The sequence below is a fragment of the Ochotona princeps genome, chromosome 2 (assembly GCF_030435755.1).
Source record: "Ochotona princeps isolate mOchPri1 chromosome 2, mOchPri1.hap1, whole genome shotgun sequence".
Taxonomy (NCBI): Eukaryota; Metazoa; Chordata; class Mammalia; order Lagomorpha; family Ochotonidae; genus Ochotona; species Ochotona princeps.
In genome coordinates this window covers 112,840,419-112,856,819 of record NC_080833.1, presented here as the reverse complement: position 1 = coordinate 112,856,819, position 16,401 = coordinate 112,840,419, and the positions used below count along the sequence as shown (strand labels likewise).

Below are 16,401 nucleotides of genomic sequence, written 5' to 3'. Positions count from 1 at the left end.
GGTAAAAATGAAACTGGGTTTAGACTAAAAGCTTTGGCCACAATTGTGAGTCCTCAAAAGTCGGGATAATACTCATACCAAAGAGAGGTTAGATTTGTTCTCTTAGCTTTGTGTGAGCTTTAAACGAAACAGAATTTCCCAGCTCGCTGCCACAGTTCAAATGGAAAAGAAAGAATGAAATGTAAGGTTACTCTAGTGTTTGGAGGCTTAGCCCATTACGGCAGTGGTTCTCATCTTTTCAAATTTCACAGGAAAAACAAATACAAATGGAGGACTTCCATAGGGTATTTCCACCTGCCTTGCATCAGCTCATTTATGAAAAGAAAACTGAACAGCAAAGAAAGTATAGTCTATCGCTACATTGCCTTTCTGTTTTCACATTTTGCTGCCGACTGCTGAAAAAAAAAAAAAGTTGTCACAAACTGGCAACAGTCCACAGACCATTATGTGGGAAACATTGGATTAGAGAGTCTTCAAGGTTTCCCTTTCAATTTTAAAAACTGTACAACTTTAAATCTTATATTTTGGTTCTTAATTATGCCTTCCTTGCATTTTCGTTAACATCTTGAATATGTACTTCCTCAGTGCCAAGCACTGAGTTAATTCTTGAATTTCTTCCATTTAATTCTCCAAATAACCCAAGGTAGCACTGTTTGCCACTCCACTTTCAGGAGAATCTGAGACTCAGAGACGTTCAGCAACTTGTCTCAAGTCACAGAGCCTGAAATTGAACATTGACCTCTGAGTTCAATGCCTTGGCTTTCACGCACTGCTAGAGATGGAATGTTGATGCTCCTTAAAACGCCTAAGTGGAAATCCCTACCCACAGTGTAACGGAGGAAGGTGACTAGGTCGCGAGGACTTGGGCTAGGTGCCAAGAGACACTGGAGACACCAGCTTCTTCATTCTTTTCACCTTGACAGGATTCAGTGTGAAGGCAGCAGGCCAGGAAACAAGAAACTGACCATGGCAAGACACTGAGTGTACTGACCCGTTGGAAAACTGTGAGAAATAAACGTTTATTCTTCCTTAGCTACCCAGGTTGTGGTATTCTGTGCCAGCAGCCTGAACAGCCTAAGACCACAAGGGCCACATGCCTCCTCCTAGCATTCCTATTAACGTTTCAAATCTCTTCCCAGATCCTGGGTTCTTGGATGGCAGGGTCTGTACATTTTTAATTCTTGAATCCCACAGTCGCAGCACAGTGCCTCTAGTGCACTGAACAAAATGAACAAATATTTACGGAATGCCTGCTAAGTTGCAGACAGTGAGCTCAGGGCTTACTGAGGCACACAGACACTATTTGTTGATTACTTGATCAGCAAATTCCTATTGGAGAACTTTGACCCAGCGAAGGAGGTGAGACTGTACCTGCCTTCAACTCCTATTCAAACACAGGAATTTCAGCTCGAGGAGTCTTTTCCCTGACTTAACACCAAAAGAAGAGAAGTCCCAAGGTTCCATTGTGTCTCAGCCTCTCCTCTCAGTGTGGCAATGTGCAAGGACTGCCCTTGTCCTGTGGTTTCTGGGTTCTCCAATTATGCTCCTGTGCCTGCTGACTATCTGACAGGCTGGAAAGCCCAGACAGGCTCCTTCTGAGTGCTTTTAGAGCCTAAGCACCATGAAAGGACTGTTCAGGAGAAACCACTATGAACCAAATAGTAGGGCAAGTCTGTTCTTTGAGAAAACATGAGAGAGCTGAGGGTAACCCAGGCACAAGGGAAAGATCCTAAAAGGACTGGAAGCCTAAGGTTTGACTTCACAGCTTAGATGCCTGCAGTGTTCATCATCTGCCCATTGCCTTGTGTGCCAAAAGGGCTTTTTGTGTGCACTTCCACCTTCCCAGGGAAAAAACAATGTAACACACCAGGAACCACCCATCAGCACGGTTGTCATCTTAACATGAACACAGCAGATGTAACTGAGCAGCTGCAGGGCTGTTGGCTAAGCCTGGGGCCCCAGCGAGGCTGCAGAGCTGCCCATGCCCTCACTCATCCCCTACCTGCCCCACATCCCTGCCTTGCTTGATGCCCTTCCCACCGCTCGCACGCTCACGCTCGCTCCTCCAGAATCAGGGCTCAGGGACTGTGGGCGGGTGTGAAGGAAAGTGAGAAGAGCAAAATCTATCCATGACAACCTGAAGGTGGAAATAATCACATTTGCTGGAAAATTGCCTGAGAACGAACTACATGTTCTTGTGTAGATATGCAAACATATGCAAATACATGCAAATGCACGACCCTCTTAACTATTTTCTCCATCTGGATGTGGCCCCTTGTGGTGAGGCCAGAAGGAAGTGGCTCTAAGTGATGGATGTTGTCCAGTTCCCTCTCTGGGCTAAGAAGAGTAGCTGTTGAAACATGTCCTTTGTTCTCCCACAGCCTGGGTTTAGGACAGGGATGGGGCATCTATGTACACCCTCTGCTCTCTGGTCCCTGTCCCCTCTCACTCATCCTCACCCTCTCTCAGCCCACCCTGGCCACGCCCAGGATGTGATAAGATGACACTGTGATAGTCAATGACAATGGCCTTGACTATCACAATCAGGTGTGACTCTTTCTTTACCTGAGCCATAGCCTATTGAAACAAGAGGGCTGAACCTGATGGTTTTTCAGGTCCTTCCCCAAAGGTCAGATCCGGATGTCGTAAATTAGTGATATCAGCTGTAGTGACAGGACTGGACAGAGTGCTAACCTCCTGCCAGACATAGCAGAGAGGAGGCAGCATGGCTTTGGATCATTCTGGAACACGGATCTGAGGCCACAGCTGAGATTCCTCTGGCTTATAACAGTTTGTGCTTGGGACAAGTTGCCTAGCTTCCTATTTCAAGACTCCATTTTTCTCTTTTCTAGAAAGAGTACGTAAGCCTATGAAGGCTTTTGGTTTTAACCTCTATCCTCCACACATGTATTAATATACATAACAAACACTTAAAATCAGTACTATGTGACCCATACTGGGATAGATTCTAGAAGCTGAAAGAAAAGCAACCCTAGTCTTGTGGCACAAGACACAAGGATGATGATTATGATATGGAAAGCATATCTGTCTCAGCAACCCAACCTGGTGTGGGGGAAGGGAGTGCTCACGGGCAGGGAGGGACACAGAAGATCGTTGCAGGCCCAGGAATATGTGAGTTTAGTCTAGATGAACAAGCAGGCATTGGCTCAACAAAGCTTTCCAGTACCACAGAGCAGCCCTGGGCAAAGGCACGGATACCCAAGAGAGAAGCTGGCTTTCTTCAAGGGAGCTGCTTGTCATTCGTCATGTTCTGACTGTGGTGTGATTGCCAAGGCTAGAGGCAGGTTGGGGAAGGTTAAGCAGACCACGGGTGCAATGCTCATGCTTCAATTTCCTCTAGGATGATGAGGAGCTGGTGACTCAGAGGACTGATGCAGGCAGATGAATTGGCATGTCGTAAGACTTTCTTTGGCTGCCAGTGGAATTGCTTTGGGGTGAGTCAGGCTGGAACCTTGGAGACCCATCAGAAGGCTGGAAGTGCTAGTTATCCCATCTGCTGGATCTGTGTGATCCAGGCCAAGAGCCCACACTGCTGCCCAGAGCTACTCCTCAGCACAGTTGTCTTTGGGCTTTCTCTCTTCTCCTGCTTTAATTTGGCTCCTAGTCCCTCTCAAGCTGCATGGTTTTCTCTTGTTGCTCTTGACTCTCTACAATGTTAACTTCTATATAGTGTGCCTTATACATTGCCGTGCCTTAAAGCAATTCCTATTCCAAAGAGGAATACAAGGAAAGAACGGCGCTAACCCATGAGTGAAAAGGATCTTCAAAAGCATTTGTTTCAGACCTGCACAGTGTGTGTTGACAGTGGGTCATGAAACATACTGACAATTTCCGTTGTCACCTGCACTGAAGGTTCCTCAGCAGGTGGAAGAAACACCCTTGGGTATGTGGCATTTCAGGGAAGAGGAGAAGGCTTATATTTTCAAGGCAGAGAGACCCTAAGGAAGAATGGATGCAGGGGCTTTTGGTCACTTTCTCTAAAGCACAGGGACTAAAGATTTACACAGGACAAGTCCTCCGTGCATGGTCATTTCTAAATTCTAAAGTAGAGTCTGGAAGGCAGGGAGTTTGGAGGAAGGAAAGTTCAGGGAACAAGGTTTTCTAGCTGTGGATGTGGAGGCAGGAAGAAAAGGGAGATGACAGACTTGGATGAACACAGACCCGGCAGCCAACAAAACATGGATGCTTCTGTAACTTCACTGTTAAAATTTCGCCTGGGTTTCTGGTCAGGTGCAGACCACGATTTAACAAGTCTGGGGTGGGAATGAGAACCTGTATTCTCCGCAACTGCTGTCCCCATGTTATGACCCACAGTTTGTTCTCTGAGCAGCGTCAGAATAGACAGGACTGGTGTATCTGCACTGAGTTGGGGAAGCTCAGTGGCTGCTGAGCAGATGAATTCTCACAATGCCTCCACCCTTCCACCGTTACCAGGAACTTCCAAAGGACAGTGAATCCCAAGGAATGAAGACCAAGGAGAGGACTGCTTGAAGAGCTGACACATGGTCATTTTAGGGCCATGGGAATACGATTAGATAACGGACATGGCAGAGGGAACACTGCCTTTTGGCAATCCATTCCAAATAATACCATAATTTAGTGAAAGCTGACCCAAATGCCCACCAACTCTCCCTACTTCTAACACTCCCAACTACACAGCACTGCCTTTTTCCCATATTGTTTTCTTTATAAAGAGCTTGCCTCCTAGAGCTTCCTGTTAGCCACCATCTCAGGCAACTTCTGTTAGACCTTTGGTGACTCAAGGTCAGAGGTGGAGTGGGGGCTCCCTGCACTCCAGTTCCCCTGTGCTTTCATAGCAACTTGGGTTTGCATGAGATGGTCCCCAGAGGCCATGGCACGTAACCTGTTAGGCTGAATCTTCTTCAAAAACTAACAGCAGTGCCTATTTCCTCCCAGGTGTAACTCATTTTACACCTTCTACATCTGTTGTTTCCTTTTATCTGTACACCAGCCTGTGAGCTAAGCAGGGCAGGTGTCATTCTCAAACAATAAAGCTAGTGTGGAAAGCTGGCAAGTGATTTGGCAAAACCAGCCAGCAGGCACCATATCTATCTCAGACTCAACCCAGTACTGACTGACCATCCAGCACTGATACATCTTGCATTTTTCCAGGGAATGAGAAAGACCCCTGGGATCTTCAAGTGATGGTCTGCTATCCTAGGGAAATAGGTATTGACAAGGTTATGCAAGTACATAGCCTTCAATCCCTTTCTTTATCTAAATTTAGATAATTCAAGACAAAGCAAAGGGGAGCAGAAGAAACTTGGAAAGCATTGCCGAGTTCTTCTCTCTGTGTTATTTCATGTTTGATTCTAGAGAAAACTTGGCAAAATGCATATTTGCACTTCTTTGCTTGCGTTGCTTAGGCCCAGTTGATGCCAGTTTCAATACAAGGGGAAACTGAAGTGATAGCCTCTGACCACTAGAGGGACCCCAGGCACCAGCTGCAATTTTTCTGTAGCAATTGGTGCCAGAAACTGCACCCACCTCCTGGAAAAATTCAGGTCAGGTACGAATCTGGCTAGGAATCCCTCATTGTTCTACAAACAGGGTTCTGAAGAAACCGATGTATCCAAGCTCTGAACCATAAGAACTCAATTCCAGAAGCCAAGGAAAGAGATGAAAACATTCAGAAGGGAGACCAGGCCCCAGAATCAAACAACACAGGTCACCATCCAGCTCTTTGATTTAGCATATAATCACAGGGTTGAAGCATTCTCTGGTACCAATTATTCTGGTGAAGAATAGCCCAGGTTGGGTCAAGGACTATTGCAAATCTCTCTCCAAGTGAATCTGAGGCTCTGCCAGTTTGGGAAGAAGCCACTGGATCTGCCCCAATGCATGGGCTTTGTCTGCCTCATTCCCAGTTAATTGTCCTGTCCAACCTCAGCTTGAGTCCTTTCTGTAACTATAAACTCACAGCTCACATCGTTTTATATATTTTTTATTTAAAAAATTTATTTATTTTTATTACAAAGTGAGAAATATAGAGAGGAGGAGAGATAGAGAGGAAGATCTTCTGTCCAATGATTCACTCCCCAAATGACCACAGCGGCTGGTGCTATGCCAATCCGGAGCCAGGAGCCAGGAGCCAGGAACTTCCTTCAGGTCTCCCACACGGGTGCAGGATCCCAAAGCATTGGGCCGTCCTCGACTGCTTTCCCAGGCCACAAGCAGGAAGCTGGATGGGAAGTGGAGCTGCCGGGATTAGAACCGGCGCCCATATGGGATCCTGGGGCATTCAAGGCGAAGACTTCAGCCGCTCGGCCACGCCTCCGGGCCCAGCTCACATCATTTTTATCCTTATTCTCTTCCTCTTACTTCGGTTCTTTGCTTTCATAACAACATTTATATTTTTGTGTGCTTATGGGTCTACTCTGTTTTTTTAAATTTTTCAAATTTCACTTAGGCAAACCCTGCATACTATATTTTTCACCACTATGAAACAAGAAAAGACTGTGTTTATGGACATATAGCCAGCCTCCTCCCCTCCCTCCCTTTTTGGTTTCTTCCTGCCCTCTTTCTCTCCTTCCTTTTATCCCTTCTTTCCTTCCGTCCTTCCCTCTCTCCCAGCTCTTTAGTTACATAAAGGGAGCCGCACCATTTTCACACTTCGTGGTCTAAGTGTCCCTTGCTCCTTCAACCCTCTTCACACAAGTAACGTGTTCTAGAGACTGTCACCATCTTGACCAACCCCGTCTTTTAAAAATCTCTCATTTGTGAGTGGTGCTTTTGACACAGGGAATCCCAAGTAAGCTCTCTATTCTGAATATGGCCTCCCCAGGGCAGGAATGGCACGACGCCCTCTCTTGTCCCGTACACTGTGTCTTTTAATGCAGCCTGAACCTGCCGCCACACACACTGTTGAATGATCTTTAGCCTGTGGCCAAGCGAAACCTCTAAGTTTTTTTGTTTGTTTGTTTTGTTTTTTTCTAAGCAAGAACTTCTGTTGAGCCAAGTCTCTTGTATCCTGTTTTATCCTATTGATTTTTTTAAATGCAGATTTCTACACCCGTATTTATTAAATTTTGTTTAATTCCTGCTAGCCAAGTGGTCACCCCTCCTCTTGCTTCTCCTATACTCCCTTCCAGTCTTCCAGGGATCGCCCCCTGTCTGTCAGCTGCGTGTGTGAAGCGAGCAGCTCTGTCCTGGGACCATGGGGAGGAGGAACTGTATGGTCACCCTTGGCAACCTCCAGGCTGTTGTCAGACCTAGCTCGTCTGCTTCACCTCTTTCTGAGATCACAGACAAGCCCAGGCAGCAAATTTGTAGAGCATTCTTCTTCAGTCCTCCACATTCATTCCCTCTGCTCTGGGAATTGCTTTCTGATTCTACCATGACTGCCTTGGAAGCGTGTAGGGCACAGGTCTCTGGGATCCGCACAGGAAGAACATCCTTAGACTTGACGGTGAGACAGGACCTGTTGCGGGGTGTGGCTTCCCAGACTCGCCAACTGTGAAGGTGAAGCGTGGCTGCTGAAATGCAGGTGACTGGGGGCTTGGTGGATTTCGATGTGTCCTGACATGCGGGTTATGTCTGGAGAATCAGAAAAACTGAGGAAGGAAGAAGGGGTTCTGATAGGATCAAAGGAGTCCAGGAAATGTCACAACTGTGTCTCATTCACTACTCTGACATGCACTATCTATAACTTAATGTGCATTGAGTCAATTCTTTCAATCCCTAAGTGCCTTAAAGGGTTAATTTGACTTGCACCCAGCCCTGCAGAAAGGCAAATTGCCACATGGGGGCGACAGATGCCAGAAGGTGATAAAAGGTCTCGGTGCAGAGGCCGGCAAAGGGTAAGACTGGCAGCGGTGGTGGCTAAGCTAAACTAGAAAGGGAAATGGAAAAAAAAGAAAGCATGGAAACCATGTTGACCTTTGGGTCCAAGGGACTGTGCGCCCTCCTCCGGAGCGTGATAAGGGCTGAGGAGGTGACAACTTGAATTGGATTCTGAGCCAATGGAAGACTTTGTCTCTGAGAACTGTGGGCTAGCGTTGTGTGACTCATTTTTCCTCCAGTGAGGATGAAAAGTGAAAACCCTTCCCAGCTGCGCCCTGCTGTGCAAATCCCAGCAGTGTCCCAGGAGGCAGCAGGCACTGTCCCTCCAACCTCTGGCTCAGGAATTGCAGTGAAGACTTCCCAGCCCCTTGCTCTAATTGACAGTAAATTGACTCCGCACACAGGTTCACAGGCCAGAAATCCTACCCCTTGGACAACTGCAGAGGATAAGGGACATGGCAGAGAGAACTCGGAACTGAGAAGAAATTGGTTTCCTGGCATTTTCTTAACCAATTATTTGCTTACTTGTTCCTCTCCGGCACTGGACTGAGATCTTTCGTGTAGGGAACCAGGCGCTACTCACACAAAATGAATCAATTTGTTTACCTACTCAGTAAATATTTGCTGAGTCTCTGTGCCAGCCATAAAGGAGAGAAGCCTCCTGCCCCCCTCCAGCCCGTTGATTACAGATACAAGAGAAGCATGTATAGCCACTAACTAAAAAAACATGCACGGACGAGGCAGGCTTGAGTGTGCGGCCAAGGCTGTAATGGAGCAGTTGGTTAGAGGATGAGTGGGTCTGTGGGTTGACCAGGGCTACATCCCTTGGGATGTCAGGGAGGTCTGTCTTTGAGGAGGTCAACCGTCACTGGGATGTCAAGAAAGAGTGCTCTACACAGATTAGGCAAGCGCGGGAAGATGTTAAAGTGCAAAGAGAATTTTCCCAAAGAACAGGTGAGTCACCCCTGAGCAGAGTTTAGGGAACAAGACCTTGGGTTGATGGTGGGAGTCCAGACGGGCAGTGCGCAAACACTTTGGGTTAATGAATGAGACTTAAAGATGTCTATCAGATCTTCTCAGAGGCCTGCCACCGTCCACCCCTATGTGAGCAACACCAGATTTAAGGAGAAAGTGGCCGACTCTGTTAAGACCAAAGTACAAAACCATACAAGAGGACTGAGACAGGAGGCAGCCTAAGTCTTCAGACCACAAGCTACAATGGGGAAATGTACAAAACATGATCCCTGAGGGGAAAAGGGTGGAACCTGAGACATGTTCTGAGAAAACTGGGTGAGCAAGCAGCTTCCCGTGCCCCCTAAATGTGGCAGGGGTATTCAAAGAGAGGTGGGGCAGTGATGGGGAGATAGGAGAGTCCTGCTGGATAGAGAACTGCAATCATTGCACAATGAGAAAGATAGGGGCCCAGTCTTCTTGTGTATAACCGCATCGGAAAGGCTGCCAGTGTCCTCGGAGTACCCCTCCTTGGCCTATGGCCCCATGTTGTCCTCAGCTGGTTTTCCAGACCTTTCCCTGGAAATGCCCACTTCCCATTAGATCCTTACAGGACAGATGCTAATATGCATGTTTCCTGAGCTGATTCCTCAGCAGTTGCCATTAACCCGTCACCGTCCCTGTGCCCCCCACAGCCCTCCTGACCACATCACCTAGTAGATGTCTGGAGATGACTCCGAAGAACCCAGGCTTGTTAATTAAGCAAAGCAGTCACATTGGTCTGCAAGGTGCATTATTGTTAATTAAAACTGCGATTCTCCTTGTGCCCAGACGGCGGGCTGCTGTTGTCAGAATAATTAGATAGCATACGATGGTTTTCATGCAAATCCCTGGCAATTAGAGTTGGCGGTGAATCGGGTTTGGAATCCCATGAAGTTCTGGGTCAGAAATCCCTCTGAGGGTGTCTCCAGGAGGAAGGCAGTGAAAGTGCTCAGAGATGAGGAAATGGCGGTGGGTCACTGGCTGCCAGGAGTAGACATTTGTTCTCTGAGTCCTCAGAGAGGAGCTTTGGGCTGAAATAACTGAACCGTCGGCGTCCTTGTGGTGTTTAAAGGTCTTTCAAGGAATAAGTCTCTCTCCTTAAAGAAGCAATGCAAATTGAGCACGCCCCTCCTGTCTCCCCTCTCTCTGGGTTCCTGTGTTCCCAAGAGCTTGCCTCCCTGGGCTCATCTTTCTAAGAGCATTTTCTTTTTTTTTCTTTAGCCAGAAGGGCCAATAACTCATACATGGCTAAAGTCCCTGCCAACGCTCAGATTAAATTCTCACAGGTTCTAAGGAGACAGGATTTGTATTCCTGAAGGATTACAAACACAAACCCAGATCCAGACCCTTTCAGAGCGGTTGATGTCAGACAGGCAGGAGGCTAAAGGAATAGGGGTAGCAGGCTCCTGAAGAAAGCACGGAAGCAATGACTGAGGTCAAGGCTAGACTTGAGGAAGAACTATCCAACTGCAGTATAGAGACCTGCGCCAGGAGCCCCAGCAAGAAAGGGGCAAAGCCGGAGGGGTGGGAAGGACAGAGATAAGGGGCAGAGCTCTCTCCAGTCCACTCTGACCTCTTATCAGCCTCAGGCTTCTGTTTCTGCCTCTCCTTTGGGAGGGATGTGATAGCCAGCCATGGAGCTGGGGCTCCCTCTAACTGGACACATGGGGAGGTATTTCCATCTGAAGGCATGGGTGAGTTGGGGGGCAAGTAGGGGAGCCCTGGTGATCTTCCCTGAGGCTGCCCCCTTGCAGCGGGCTGACACTGGGAGATTCAGAGTCAGAAACAACCTCGCCTGCATCTCAACTAGGTCAGTCGCCAAAGCCAGTCCTTCGGAAGGGAGGAGGGCAACATCTGGCAGGATTGTGAGAGGGGTCAGGGGCTGCCAGGGGCTGGGGAATTTGAGAGGTGACTGGAAAGGGGAGTTAGAGAAAGAGAAAGCGAATGGGGACCTTCAGGCACCATGATTGGAGATCTGAGCATAATTTTTTTTTCCTTAATTTTTGCTCCCTTCTTTTCTCTTTCAGAATGTCTCCCGCGTCTCAGTCAGTTCCTAAATCCCGCCTTTCAATTTAGGATGCACCAATCAGGAGCTAACCTGGTGGTTGCTAAGAGACAGGAGGTGGGAGATTTAGAGCCTTTGTCATGGCACCCACCCAGAAAAATTCCCTGAGCCTTTTGCACCCTCTTGCTTAAGGTGCTCTACCTCATCTCGGCCCCTCTCCTATTTTCCTCCAAATCCAGGGAGTCAAGCAGAAGCCATTAAGGGAAGAAGTTGGGAATAACACATCTTTGAAAAATGGAGAGGCCGTTCCTGGATTCAGGCTCATGTGAGACACTTGCTCTGGTTTTCCCTGCATTAATGGAGTTGGAGGGGAGATTTTTTTTCCTTCTGTTTGTGCCAGTAAAAGTTTGTCCCTGCTAAAAGACCTGGCTCCTCATTGTCCTTCCTGTCAGTATCTAAACCTGACTGTGTGGAGGGTAAGAAAACAACCACTCCAGGGTCATGAGTTAGTAGTCAAAGAGCTGGGGTCGTTCCTGGGGGAAAGATGCCCATGGCACAGGTGCATGGTGTGTCAGGCAAAGCAGGGATGCACAAAGGAAGACATGTACTTGGGGCGTTATTTTAAAAGCTGGGGTTCAAAAGGAGAGTTTGGGGATTTCTAAGATGATGATTCAGACCCTGATTTCTCCCTTTACATTTCCCCACCCTTCCCAACTTCTTGATCTTTTCTTTCCTCTACACATCCTACACAGAAAAGACTAGGCATGAAAACCAGGGTAAGGGAAACTCATTTGGTTAAGGAATGAGTCATAAATTCTGCTCTCATATCCTAAGAACAGGAATGGGCACAGAACTCAATGGGGGAGGGGGCGCAGGGAGGGACCGTCAGTGAGATCACCGCATGCACAGGTGTGTGAAGCTTGCACGCTGGCAGAAATGCAAGCACACGTGCTGTGCGTTATCGCATGCATCAAACAAATGGGGCTACAGAATTGAAGAGACCAAGACACAGATACGCACGCATGCGTGGAATCACGGTCATGCTGAGGAGCACACTTGGGAGAAAGGACACCTAGGCAGCAGCTTGAAAATGATCTTGGTATGCTCCCCTGGCTAAGTAATATCCCCTAGGTGGTTTCTCTCACCCCCCGCCCCTTGCCCTGATCTCTACACAAAGCAGAGAGGAGACAGAAGACAGAGAGGGGCTGGCCAGGTCAGGCAGCAGAGAAGGGATATTGCTTAAGGCTCTACTGTCACTCCAGTTTCTGTTCCTATTGCATTTGCTTTCTGCCACAAGCTTCTCTCTTCACCTGCTAAGCCACATCGTCCAGTGTTTTGAGTTCAGCTGCCTCTCTTCTGCTCCGCTTCCTCTTCTCTCCTCCCTTGAGGTGGCAGCAGCCCCACCCCCAAGAGAACAGCTGCGTGCCCCGAGGACGTGCATACGTCATTCACTCTCTCCTCAGGCCAGCAGGAGAGAAGCCAGAGAGAAACAGACGCTGGCAAGAGAGTCTGGCATGAAATGTTACTCTCAGCATCCTCCTTCCTCCCCTCTCCCCAGACAAAATAAGCAACCACCTATAAAAGCAATGTCGTCTTTAATTCAGGTTGACGGGTGGGAAGCAGGCTTGGATTTGTCTCCAAAGGTGTCCAGATGAGAAGCTTGTCTTGCAGTCAGTGGCAGGGAGGGCAGGGCGGTACGGGTGGCCTGGTGGCAGAACACTGCCAAGAGCAGGGGCGTAGCCACACAGTGCAGTATTGCCAGCACTTCTGCCAGGTGCAACAGCAGGTCCAGAACCTTCTGGGCCAGGCATGTTGAAAACACCAAGAGCCTGCTTCTCAACAGGGTGTCCAATCCTAGCAATATCCCATGAGGCCACCAGAAAATGAACCAGACCCACAGAATATTGACCCAGGGGCCTGGCCCCAAGCCCAGCGCTTTCTTCAGCCCCTTGGCTCCCAACAACCCCAGTGGCAACAAGATAAAGACGACAAAGCAGACCACAGCATGTGTGGACTGCAAAGCCCCCATGCCCCTGCTGGATGCCAGGGTGCAGAATCCACGAGAAGTATCACTGGCCAAGGTGATTGGCAACCCCAACAGGGCAGCCACCCCCCAGAGTCCCACGGTGAGCCCCAGGATGAGGCGGGAGGACTGGCCTGCTCTGAGTTTGGGGCCCAGACAGGCATGGAACCCAATCAGCAAGGCCTGGGCAAAGGCTGAGCCATACCAGACCCAGTAGCCCAAGTGGCACATGGTGGCACTGTGGGCACTGCTTAACCCTGGGGCAAGGATGGGCACCATGATACTGAAGAGGGCACTGCCCACCACCAACTGTGCCAGAACAAGCCTGCCAGGACAGAGCTGCCAGTGGAAGAGAGGACGGAGAAGTGCAAAGAGGACAGCGCCACTGGTCAGGATGCCTAGGACGCTGGTCAGGATGAAGAAGGGCAGGGAGGACTCATCGAGCAGGTTACAGGAGTGGCAGGGGGCAGCTGCCTCCATTTCCTCATTGTAGTCAAAGGTGTAACTCTCATTGTAGAAATCATCCCAAGTGGAGTTTCCAAAGTCCCACTGGCTTGAATTCCGGGAGAGCGAGAGGGAGGGCTTCACCTGGAGAACAAACCCAGGTAGGGTGGTCAGAGCAGTTGATTTCCCCACCCAAGAGTCTGCTTGGGATAGAGGAGAGCGAAGCGGGGCAGAAGCACCGGGAGTGCCTGGGATGAGGGATAATGGAAAGGTTCAGCAAGTGGTGAGAATGGCCAAAGCAGAGAGCCGGGTCCTGGGAAAGCGGGGAAGGCTGCGGGAAGACCTAGAGGGACAGAAGCCAGACGGGAGGTCATGCAGGGCTCAGGGACCTGGACTGAAGGGCACATGAAGACAACTGTGGGGACAGGAGACCCGACTGTGGGGCAGAGAAGGGAAAATGATTCTAAGGTGGGAACAAGGAGCGAGCTTCCAGAGGGTGAGACGCTAAGGAGGGCAAAGACCCTCAGGGCAGGGTGGGAGAAGAAAGCCTAAAGGGGAGTGGGTGAGAAGGGAAGGGATCAAGGGACGCAGCCTCCACACTCACCCTGTGCAGGCAGTTCCCCATCGGTGCTGTGGGCTCAGGGAAAGCAGCGCGCAGGTCTGGCACGGTTCGGTCCTGTCCCGGGCTGTGGTTCCAAGATAAGTGCCAAGGACTAATGAAGGCCCTCAGGTCCGGGGAGGGCCATGGGAGGTGGGCAGTCCGGAAGCCTTCCTCCCACACCCACTGCCTGCCTGCTGAAGCTTCAGGCTCGCAGGGGGCAATGGCCCCGGGGGCTTCCTGTTTCGCAATTGGTATTGAAGCATCAGGCTGGGCTCTCAGGAAAGGAAGAAGGTGGGGACCAGAAGGCGGGCATTTTCCCCGAAGATGGGAAGGGAGGCTGAGAAACCAGGGGGCTTTCCAGCAAGTAAGAGTTCTTGGAGCACAAGGAAGGAAGAGGGGCCAGAGGTGACTTGTGAGGTAGAGATAAAAAAGGCTGCGGGCAGTTGGCAACTCTCCCTGCGCCTCCACCCCTTTGACCACGAAAGCCAAGGCAACTCTCTAGCCATGTTGGGGAGATGGGCTGGTTAACTGGCTCCTGGTTCGTCTGTTCAGGCTGAGAGAGATGCCTGTTGCATGTGTGTAGCTAGCAGGGTGTGAGACTGCACCTGTTTGTGTATTTGTGTGTGGGTGCAGATGTGTTGTGTGTCTCAGGGTGTCTGGGTGTGGACAGTCAGATCTCCAGCTCTGGCTGTTTCCGTATAAGCAGAGGGAGGGCTGCCAAGGCTGCACAATTCGGCTCCTTCAGGGAGAACATGGGCACTGCTCTGACACCTGTGGGACGGTGAATACATCTTCCATACCATGCAGAACACGTGGCAGGCGAGGCAGGCTCTCAGGTCAGTGGATAGCATATTTGAAAATGGGACTGTTGCCCACACAGTCATCTCTGTCCCTGATGGCGGGGGACAGACCTGCTTTTTGGCCTGCCGTCACATGACAAGGGTAGGTTCTCCTGGGGGCTGGTGCTGCTCCTCTCTGGCTGCCAGAAAGAATGAGCCCACCCAGCAGGCAGATACCATAAGCCCCTTCACCCAGCTCCTGTCATTGTCCCTGGCTGTCTCTGCGCCCCTTCTGAGTTCCAGGTGCTCAGATAAGGAGGCAGACACAGCCTGGACTTGGTGAGCTGGGGGGGAGGGTCCCGGTCAGAATGATGCAAAGTGTTCACCACTCATTCCAGAAAGTGGGGGATGCTTTAGCCCCATTTCTGCTGAGAATCTTGTCCCTCACTCACACGGGGATGCAGGGGTGGGCGGACACCCCTCGGACTGCGGCTCAAATTCAAGAACGGGCTACATGTGGGCTTGGAAGGGTCTGCCAAAGCTCTCTCGGATGGTGAGGACGCTGTCTCATGCCGTCTCCACATCCTCCTGGTGGGGCAGCAGCAGTGGTGTCCCACCCCACACAGTCTGGAAGGCAAGGACCCAGCAATGCGTGGGGGGGTCCCCCCTTTCCTCCAGTGTGTCCGTCTGTGGGTGCCCCGAAGGTACCAGGGGCCAGACATGAGGAATCCCAGGAGCATGCCTTGTCACGCATGCATCCCAGCCGGCCGTAAGAGCAGCAGAAAGAAGGCAGCTCAGCGACACGGATAATCCAGATATATTGAGGGTGGCCCCTCTGAGATTAGCACAGGAGATTTAGAAAGATTATAAAGATACACGATCCCCTCCCTGCTCCCTTCCCCCACCCGCCCATCACAGACAGACACACACAGCACAACGGCCCCTCCCGCCCCCCCCGTACAAATATGGCTTCTGTGTAGTATGGACAGAGTGGTTCAGCTCCAAGAGGAAAAGTTGTTTTCCCAAAAGCGGGTGCTGGGAGACAAGGAGCCTGACAGGCCTGGGGGCCAAGTCTCCCTTCGCTGCTGTTGTAAGAGGAGGGGACCCTGGTTCAGGTGAGGCTGCCTGTGGTGCCCAGGGCCCTAACCAGTGGCTGGAAGATTCATGACGGGATTACCTGAACTGAAGGGGGTGGGCAGGCCCACGGGACTGCAGCTGCCCCGTTTTGCACACCTGTTGTCAGAGCGGGGGCGGACATACCGAGGGAAGGAGAGGGAGGGACGCCGAGAGCATCCAAGGATCTGGGACTGGGCAGACTGGTCAGTACCAGGTGAGTGAGCAACCTCATCTCCATAGCAACCAGCTGGAGCTTCCTGCCTCCCCTCCCTGGACAGAGGGAAGACAGAAAACCCAAAGCTGGGGGCAGGGACTCAGGCCCTCTGCTGGCCCGGTACAGATGGCGGGAAGTCCAGGTTCAGTGCCAGGGAGAAGCCCGAGGGTGCATAGCAAAGCCTGCGGCACTGACGCCTTGGGACTGTTTCCGGGGAGAGACAGGGAGGACAGGGGGAGGCAGACACATCCTGGGGCTCCTCTGTCCGGGACAGATGGGTGCTGGGGTGGCCTGGGGTGGCCTCAGTGGTACGAGTCCTGACTAGTGTCCTCCACTCTCAAAGCCCTCCGTGTCACTTCCCACAATCCATCCACCTGCCCGGGCCCTGACCCTTGCCAACCC

The 16,401-nt window shown here is 50.5% G+C and overlaps 1 protein-coding gene across 1 annotated transcript; it reads right to left on the bottom strand.

Moving 5' to 3' along the window:
* Positions 1-12,400: 12,400 nt before the first annotated feature.
* On the bottom strand, positions 12,401-14,299 carry ACKR1 (atypical chemokine receptor 1 (Duffy blood group)). Its single transcript, XM_004589263.2, has 2 exons — positions 13,894-14,299; positions 12,401-13,433 (listed from the first exon to the last, which is right to left on the bottom strand). The coding sequence occupies exons 1-2, from the start codon at positions 13,912-13,914 to the stop codon at positions 12,423-12,425; spliced, it is 1,032 nt and encodes a 343-aa protein (XP_004589320.2). The 5' UTR covers positions 13,915-14,299; the 3' UTR covers positions 12,401-12,422.
* Between the last annotated feature and the right edge of the window lie 2,102 nt (positions 14,300-16,401).